Source organism: Oncorhynchus masou, unplaced genomic scaffold, assembly GCF_036934945.1.
Source record: "Oncorhynchus masou masou isolate Uvic2021 unplaced genomic scaffold, UVic_Omas_1.1 unplaced_scaffold_3320, whole genome shotgun sequence".
Taxonomy (NCBI): domain Eukaryota; kingdom Metazoa; phylum Chordata; class Actinopteri; order Salmoniformes; family Salmonidae; genus Oncorhynchus; species Oncorhynchus masou.
The window spans coordinates 31519-40642 of NW_027009733.1; the positions used below are offsets into that span (position 1 = coordinate 31519).

Consider the following 9124-nt stretch of genomic DNA (forward strand, 5'->3'; position numbering starts at 1 on the left):
TCCCCCTCCCCTCTCTGAGATGGGCCGTCTGTCCCCCTCCCCTCTCTGAGATGGATCGTCTGTCCCCCTCCCCTCCCTGAGATGGGCCGTCTGTCCCCCTCCCCTCCCTGAGATGGGTCGTCTGTCCCCCTCCCCTCCCTGAGATGGGCCGTCTGTCCCCCTCCGCTCTCTGAGATGGGCTGTCTGTCCCCCTCCCTGAGATGGGCCGTCTGTCCCCCTCCCTGAGATGGGCCGTCTGTCCCCCTCCCTGAGATGGGCCGTCTGTCCCCCTCCCCTCGCTTAGATGGGCCGTCTGTCCCCCTCCCCTCGCTTAGATGGGCCGTCTGTCCCCCTCCCCTCGCTTAGATGGGCCGTCTGTCCCCCTCCCCTCCCTGAGATGGGCCGTCTGTCCCCCTCCCTCCCTGAGATGGGCCGTCTGTCCCCCTCCCCTCCCTGAGATGGGCCGTCTGTCCCCCTCCCTGAGATGGGTCGTCTGTCCCCCTCCCTGAGATGGGCCGTCTGTCCCCCTCCCTGAGATGGGCCGTCTGTCCCCCTCCCCTCCCTGAGATGGGCTGCCTGTCCCCTCCCTGATCGTTGATTCAGTAGAGGAGTCACGTTTAGACATTGCATATAATTTAACAGTTCCATTTCAGGTCATACTGTTGATATAAATAATGTATTCTAATTGACCGTTTTCTCTCAGTTATTTATCCCGGGGAAAGGGAGTGGTTTGGGCCGTACATCTTGGTTTCCGGGGGCGGACGCTGCAGGGGGATGATGTGGCCGTGTATGGCAGGGTGGACGCTGCAGGGGGATGATGTGGCCGTGTATGGCAGGGCGAACGCTGCAGGAGTTGGGGGATGATGTGGCCGTGTATGGCAGGGCGAACGCTGCAGGGGGATGATGTGGCCGTGTATGGCAGGGCGGGCGCTGCAGGAAACAAAAATATGGCCATAATGACGATCGTTATGTTTGGAGGAAAAAGGGGGAGGCTTGCAAGCCGAAGAACACCATCCCAACCGTGAAGCACGGGGGTGGCAGCATCATGTTGTAGGGGTGCTTTGCTGCAGGAGAGACTGGTGCACTTCACAAAATAGATGGCATCATGAGGGAGGAAATTATGTCGATTTATATTAAAACAACATCTCAAGACATCAGTCAGGAAGTTAAAGCTTGGTCGCAAATGGGTCTTCCAAATGGACATTGACCCCCAAGCATACTTCCAAAGTTGTGGCAAAATGTATTAAAGACAACAAAGTCAAGGTATTGGAGTGGCCATCACAAAGCCCTGACCTCAATCCTATAGACAACTTGTGGGCAGAACTGAAAAAGCGTGTGCGAGCAAGGAGGCCTACAAACCTGACTCAGTTCCACCAGCTCTGTCATGAGGAATGGGCCAAAATTCACCCAACTCATTGTGGGAAGCTTGTGGAAGGCTACCTGAAACATTTGACCCAATTTAAACAATTTAAAGGCAATACCACCAAATACTAATATAATGTATGTAAACTGATTCTGATCCACTGAGAATGTGATGAAATAAATAAAAGCTGAAATAAATCATTCTCTCTACTATTATTCTGACATTGCACATTCTTAAAATAAAGTGGTGATCCTAACTGACCCAAGACAGGGATTTTTTACTTGTATTAAATGTCAGGAATTGTGAAAAACTGAGTTTAAATGTACTTGACTAAGGTGTATGTAAACTTCCTACTTCAACTGAACCTCCCCTTTTCTCTCCTCTATTGTTGCTTCAGGCTAAATTAAATATGTTTTGTCCTTATCTTTATCATTCTAGTGACATGCTTTGAATAATACAGGACTAGAATTAGATGCAGGAGGCTTTCACTTCTCTTCATAAAGATTGAATGGTTATGGGTCTGAATAAATAACTGCTATAGTGTATATCCATTGTGCGGTTCGCTCCTCCTTTCGGTTGGCTGCTGGATTTAACATTCTTCCAATAGTCTACTGGTAGAAGAAATGCAAATTTAAAATAAAAAAAATCCAGCAAGCTGTTCACGTCTGTCTTATCCTGCATTCAGGTGTGGGTCTGTTGAGAGAGAGAGACAGAGAGACAGAGAGAGAGACAGAGAGAGAGAGAGAGACAGAGAGAGAGACAGAAAGAGAGAGAGACAGAAAGAGAGAGAGAGAGAGAGAGAGAGAGAGAGAGAGAGAGACAGAGTGTTATTATGCATAACCCAACTCAGCCGTCTGTCCCCCTCCTCTCCCTGAGATGGGTCGTCTGTCCCCCTCCCTCCCTGAGATGAGCCGTCTGTCCCCCTCCCCTCCCTGAGATGGGGTCGTCTGTCCCCTCCCTCCCTGAGATGGGTCGTCTGTCCCCCTCCCCTCCCTGAGATGGGTCGTCTGTCCCCCTCCCCTCCCTGAGATGGGTCGCCTGTCCCCCTCCCCTCCCTGAGATGTGTCGTCTGTCCCCCTCCCCTCCCTGAGATGGGTCGTCTGTCCCCCTCCCCTCCCTGAGATGGGTCGTCTGTCCCCCTCCCTGAGATGGGCCGTCTGTCCCCCTCCCCTCCCTGAGATGGGTCGTCTGTCCCCCTCCCTGAGATGGGTCGTCTGTCCCCCTCCCCTCCCTGAGATGGGTCGTCTGTCCCCCTCCCTCCCTGAGATGGGTCGTCTGTCCCCCCTCCCCTCCCTGAGATGGGTCGTCTGTCCCCCTCCCTGAGATGGGTCGTCTGTCCCCCTCCCTGAGATGGGTCGCCTGTCCCCCCTCCCTGAGATGGGTCGTCTGTCCCCCTCCCTGAGATGGGTCGTCTGTCCCCCTCCCCTCCCTGAGATGGGCCGTCTGTCCCCCTCCCAGAGATGGGTCGTCTGTCCCCCTCCCAGAGATGGGCCGTCTGTCCCCCTCCCAGAGATGGGCCGTCTGTCCCCCTCCCTGAGATGGGCCGTCTGTCCCCCTCCCTGAGATGGGCCGTCTGTCCCCCTCCCCTCCCTGAGATGGGCTGCCTGTCCCCTCCCTTATTGTTGATTCATCATTCAGAGGCCGTAGAGGAGTCACGTTTAGACATTGCATATAATTTAACAGTTCCATTTCACGTCATACTGTTGATATAAATAATGTATTCTAATTGACCGTTTTCTCTCAGTTATTTATCCCGGGGAAAGGGAGTGGTTTGGGCCGTACATCTTGGTTTCCGGGGGCGGACGCTGCAGGGGGATGATGTGGCCATGTATGGCAGGGCGGATGCTGCAGGGGGATGATGTGGCCGTGTATGGCAGGGCGGACGCTGCAGGAGTTGGGGGATGATGTGGCCGTGTATGGCAGGGCGAACGCTGCAGGAGTTGGGGGATGATGTGGCCGTGTATGGCAGGGCGAACGCTGCAGGAGTTGGGGGATGATGTGGCCGTGTATGGCAGGGCGAACGCTGCAGGAGTTGGGGGATGATGTGGCCGGAGTTGGGGGATGATGGCAGGGCGGACGCTGCAGGAGTTGGGGGATGATGTGGCCGTGTATGGCAGGGTGAACGCTGCAGGAGTTGGGGGATGATGTGGCCGTGTATGGCAGGGCGGACGCTGCAGGAGTTGGGGGATGATGTGGCCGTGTATGGCAGGGCGGACGCTGCAGGTGTTGGGGGATGATGTGGTCGTGTATGGCAGGGCGAACGCTGCAGGAGTTGGGGAATGATGTGCATGGCGGCCGTGTATGGCAGGCAGGGCGGACGCTGCAGGAGTTGGGGTTGATGTGGCCGTGTATGGCAGGGCGGACGCTGCAGGAGTTGGGGGATGATGTGGCCGTGTATGGCAGGGCGGACGCTGCAGGGGGTGATGTGGCCGTGTATGGCAGGGCGGACGCTGCAGGAGTTGGGGGATGATGTGGCCGTGTATGGCAGGCGGACGCTGCAGGAGTTGGGGGGATGATGTGGCCGGACGCTGCAGGAGTTGGGGGATGATGTGGCCGTGTATGGCAGGGGACGGACGGCAGGGTGGACGCTGCAGGAGTTGGGGAATGATGTGGCCGTGTATGGCAGGGCGGACGCTGCAGGAGTTGGGGGATGATGTGGCCGTGTATGGCAGGGCGGACGGCTGAGTTGGGGATGATGTGGCCGCTGCAGGAGTTGGGGGATGATGTGGCCGTGTATGGCAGGGCGAACGCTGCAGGAGTTGGGGGATGATGTGGCCGTGTATGGCAGGGTGGACGCTGCAGGAGTTGGGGGATGATGTGGCCGTGTATGGCAGGGCGGGCTGCACACTGCAGGTGGATGGGGGATGATGTGGGCCGATGCGTATGGCAGGGTGGACGCTGCAGGGGGGATGTGGCCGTGTATGGCAGGGGCGGACGCTGCAGGAGTTGGGGGATGATGTGGCCGTGTATGGCAGGGCGGACGCTGCAGGAGTTGGGGGATGATGGGGATGGCTGCGTGTATTGGGGGAGGGCCGTGTATGGCACGCTGATGTGGGCTGTAGGAGTTGGGGGATGATGTGGCCGTGTGGCAGGGTGGACGCTGCAGGAGGGCGGAGCGCTTGGGGGATGATGTGGCCGTGTATGGCAGGGCGGACGCTGCAGGAGTTGGGGGATGATGTGGCCGTGTATGGCAGGGTGGACGCTGCAGGAGTTGGGGGATGATGTGGCCGTGTATGGCAGGGTGGACGCTGCAGGAGTTGGGGGATGATGTGGCCGTGTATGGCAGGGCGGACGCTGCTGGAGTTGGGGATGATGATGTGGCCGTGTATGGCAGTGGGGCGGACGCTGCAGGAGTTGGGGGATGATGTGGCCGTGTATGGCAGGGGGACGCTGCAGGAGTTGGGGGATGATGGCAGGGCGAAACGGCCGTGGCCCGTGTATGGCAGGGTGGACGCTGCAGGAGTTGGGGGATGATGTGGCCGTGTATGGCAGGGCGAACGCTGCAGGTGGATGATGTGGCCGTGTATGGCAGGGTGGACGCTGGCAGGGGGTGATGTGGGCGTGTATGGCAGGGCGGACGCTGCAGGAGTTGGGGGATGATGTGGCCGTGTATGGCAGGGCGGACGCTGCAGGAGTTGGGGGATGATGTGGCCGTGTATGGCGGAGGCAGGGGGATGATGTGGCCGTGTATGGCACGCGAACGCTGCAGGAGTTGGGGGATGATGTGGCCGTGTATGGCAGGGCGGACGCTGCAGGAGTTGGGGGATGATGTGGCCGTGTATGGCATGATGTGGGCGGACGCGCTGCAGGAGTTGGGGATGATGTGGCAGGGCGGACGTATGTGGCCGTGTATGGGGCGGACGCTGCAGGAGTTGGGGGATGATGTGGCCGTGTATGGCAGGGGCGGACGCTGCAGGAGTTGGGGGATGATGTGGCCGTGTATGGCAGGGCGGACGCTGCAGGAGTTGGGGAATGATGTGGCCGTGTATGGCAGGGCGAACGCTGCAGGAGTTGGGGGATGATGTGGCGTGTATGGCGTGGCCGTGTATGGCAGGAGTTGGGGATGATGTGGCCGTGGGCGGCGAACGCTGCAGGAGTTGGGGATGATGATGGGGGATGATGTGGCCGTGGCTGCAGGAGTTGTGATGGCAGGGCAGGACGCTGCAGGGGGATGATGTGGACGCTGCAGGGGGGTGATGTGGCCGTGTATGGCAGGGCGGACGCTGCAGGAGTTGGGGGATGATGTGGCCGTGTATGGCAGGGCGGACGCTGCAGGGGGATGATGTGGCCGTGTATGGCAGGGCTAACGCTGCAGGAGTTGGGGGATGATGTGGCCGTGTATGGCAGGGCGGACGCTGCAGGAGTTGGGGGATGATGTGGCCGTGTATGGCAGGGCGGACGCTGCAGGAGTTGGGGGATGATGTGGCCGTTGGGGATGATGGCCGGCTATGGCAGGGTGGACGCTGCAGGAGTTGGGGGGATGATGTGGCCGTGTATGGCAGGGCGGACGCTGGAGGGGGAAGATGTGGCCATGTATGGCAGGGGCGGACGCTGCAGGAGTTGGGGGATGATGTGGCCGTGCATGGCAGGGGCGTGTACGCTGCAGGAGTTGGGGGATGATGTGGCCGTGTATGGCAGGGGCGGACGCTGCAGGAGTTGGGGGATGATGTGGCCGTGTATGGCAGGGCGAACGCTGCAGGTGGATGTGTGGCCGGGGATGATGTGGCCGTGTATGGCAGGGCGGACGCTGCAGGAGTTGGGGGATGATGTGGCCGTGTATGGCAGGGCGGACGCTGCAGGAGTTGGGGGAATGATGTGGCCGTGTATGGCAGGGTGGACGCTGCAGGAGTTGGGGGATGATGTGGCCGTGTATGGCAGGGCGGACGCTGCAGGAGTTGGGGGATGATGTGGCCGTGTATGGCAGGGGCGGACGCTGCAGGAGTTGGGGATGATGTGGCCGTGTATGGCAGGGCGGACGCTGCAGGAGTTGGGGGATGATGTGGCCGTGTATGGCAGGGCGAACGCTGCAGGGGGATGATGTGGCCGTGTATGGCATGGCGGGGCGCTGCAGGAGTTGGGGGATGATGTGGCCGTGTATGGCAGGGCGGGGCGCTGCAGGAGTTGGGGGATGATGTGGCCGTGTATGGCAGGGCGGGCGCTGCAGGAGTTGGGGGATGATGTGGCCGTGTATGGCAGGGCGGACGCTGCAGGAGGGATGATGATGTGGCCGTGAATGGCAGGGCGGACGCTGCAGGAGTTGGGATGATGTGGCCGTGTATGGCATGGGGGCGCTGCAGGAGTTGGGGATGATGTGGCCGTGTGGGCAGGGCTTAACGCTGCAGGAGTTGGGGGATGATGTGGCCGTGTATGGCAGGGCGGACGGTGCGGGGGATGATGTGGCTGCAGGAGTTGGGGAATGATGTGGCAGGGCGTGCAGGGGGATATGGCAGGGCGGACGCTGCAGGAGTTGGGGGATGATGTGGCCGTGTATGGCAGGGCGGACGCTGCAGGAGTTGGGGGATGATGGGGGATGATGTGGCCGTGTATGGCAGGGCGGAACGCTGCAGGAGTTGGGGGATGATGTGGCCCCGTGTATGGCAGGGTGGACGCCTGCAGGAGTTGGGGGATGATGTGGCCGTGTATGGCAGGGCGAACGCTGCAGGAGTTGGATGATGTGGCCGTGTATGGCAGGGTGGACGCTGCAGTTGGGGGTGATGTGGCCGTGTATGGCAGGGCGGACGCTGCAGGAGTTGGGGGATGATGTGGCCGTGTATGGCAGGGCGGACGCTGCAGGAGTTGGGGGATGATGTGGCCGTGTATGGCAGGGCGGACGCTGCAGGAGTTGGGGGATGATGTGGCCGTGTGGCAGGCGTGCTGCAGGAGTTGGGGGAGATGTGGCCGTGTATGGCAGGGCGGACGCTGCAGGAGTTGGGGGATGATGTGGCCGTGTATGGCAGGGCGTGACGCTGCAGGAGTTGGGGGATGATGTGGCCGTGTATGGCAGGGTGGACGCTGCAGGAGTTGGGGATGATGTGGCCGTGTATGGCAGTGGACGCTGCAGGAGTTGGGGGATGATGTGGCCGTGTATGGCAGGGTGGACGCTGCAGGAGTTGGGGGATGATGTGGCCGTGTATGGCAGGGCGGACGCTGCAGGAGTTGGGGATGATGTGGCCGTGTATGGCAGGGCGGACGCTGCAGGAGGGGATGATGTGGCCGTGTATGGCATGCGCGGGCCTTTGCAGGGTGAGTTGGGGGATGATGTGGCCGTGTATGGCATGGCGATGACGCTGCAGGAGTTGGGGGATGATGTGGCCGTGTATGGCAGGGCGGACGCTGCAGTTGGGGGATGATGTGGCCGTGTATGGCACGGGCGCGCTGCAGGAGTTGGGGGATGATGTGGCCGTGGTATGGCAGGGCGGACGCTGCAGGGGATGATGTGGCCGTGTATGGCAGGGGGACGCTGCAGGAGTTGGGGATGATGTGGCCGGGCGGACGCTATGGCAGGGCGCGAACGCTGCAGGAGTTGGGGGATGATGTGGCCGTATGGCAGGGCGGACGCTGCAGGAGTTGGGGGATGATGTGGCCGTGTATGGCAGGGCGAGGGCAGGAGTTGGGGGATGATGTGGCCGTGTATGGCAGGGCGGGGCGCTGCAGGAGTTGGGGGATGATGTGGCCGTGTATGGCAGGGCGGACGCTGCAGGGGGGGGATGATGTGGCCGTGTATGGCAGGGCGGACGCTGCAGGAGTTGGGGGATGATGTGGCCGTGTATGGCAGGGCTGGACGCTGCAGGGGGATGATGTGGCCGTGTGGCAGGGCGGACGCTGCAGGAGTTGGGGGATGATGTGGCCGTGTATGGCAGGGCGGACGCTGCAGGAGTTGGGGGATGATGTGCCGTGTATGGCAGGGCGGGCGCTGCAGGAGTTGGGGGATGGCGGACGCTGCAGGAGTTGGGGGATGATGTGGCGTGTATGGCAGGGCGGGACGCTGCAGGAGTTGGGGGATGATGTGGCCGTGTATGGCAGGGCGGACGCTGCAGGAGTTGGGGATGATGTGGCCGTGTGTGGCAGGGGGGACGCTGCAGGAGTTGGGGGATGATGTGGCCGTGTATGGCAGGGCGAACGCTGCAGGAGTTGGGGGATGATGATGATGTGGCCTGCAGGGGGATGATGTGGCGTATGGCAGGGCGGACGCTGCAGGAGTTGGGGATGATGTGGCCGTGTATGGCAGGGCGAACGCTGCAGGAGTTGGGGGATGATGTGGCCGTGTATGGCAGGGCGGACGCTGCAGGGAGTTGGGGATGATGTGGCCGTGTATGGCAGGGCGACGCTGCAGGAGTTGGGGGATGATGTGGCCGCAGGCAGGGCGGACGCTGCAGGAGTTGGGGGATGATGTGGCCGTGTATGGCAGGGCGGACGCTGCAGGAGTTGGGGGATGATGTGGCCGTGTATGGCAGGGCGGACGCTGCAGGAGTTGGGGGATGATGTGGCCGTGTATGGCAGGGCGGACGCTGCAGGAGTTGGGGGATGATGTGGCCGTGGTATGGCAGGGCGGACGCTGCAGGAGTTGGGGGATGATGTGGCCGTGTATGGCAGGGCTAACGCTGCAGGAGTTGGGGATGATGTGGCCGTGTATGGCAGGGCGGACGCTGCAGGAGTTGGGGGATGATGTGGCCGTGTATGGCAGGGCGGACGCTGCAGGGCCGTGTATGGCAGGGTGGACGCTGCAGGAGTTGGGGGATGATGTGGCCGTGTATGGCAGGGCGGACGCTGCAGGAGTTGGGG

At 61.0% G+C, this 9124-nt stretch overlaps 1 protein-coding gene across 1 annotated transcript; it reads right to left on the reverse strand.

Moving 5' to 3' along the window:
- Positions 1 to 686: 686 nt before the first annotated feature.
- LOC135534377 (uncharacterized) lies at positions 687 to 7675 on the reverse strand (the record flags this gene model as incomplete). Its single annotated transcript, XM_064961397.1, has 9 exons — positions 687 to 909; positions 3125 to 3227; positions 3842 to 4498; positions 4590 to 4796; positions 4922 to 5252; positions 5298 to 5565; positions 5805 to 6089; positions 6481 to 7083; positions 7534 to 7675. Coding segments are annotated over 9 exons (2819 nt in total), but the record flags the coding sequence as incomplete, so codon positions are not given.
- Positions 7676 to 9124: the final 1449 nt, after the last annotated feature.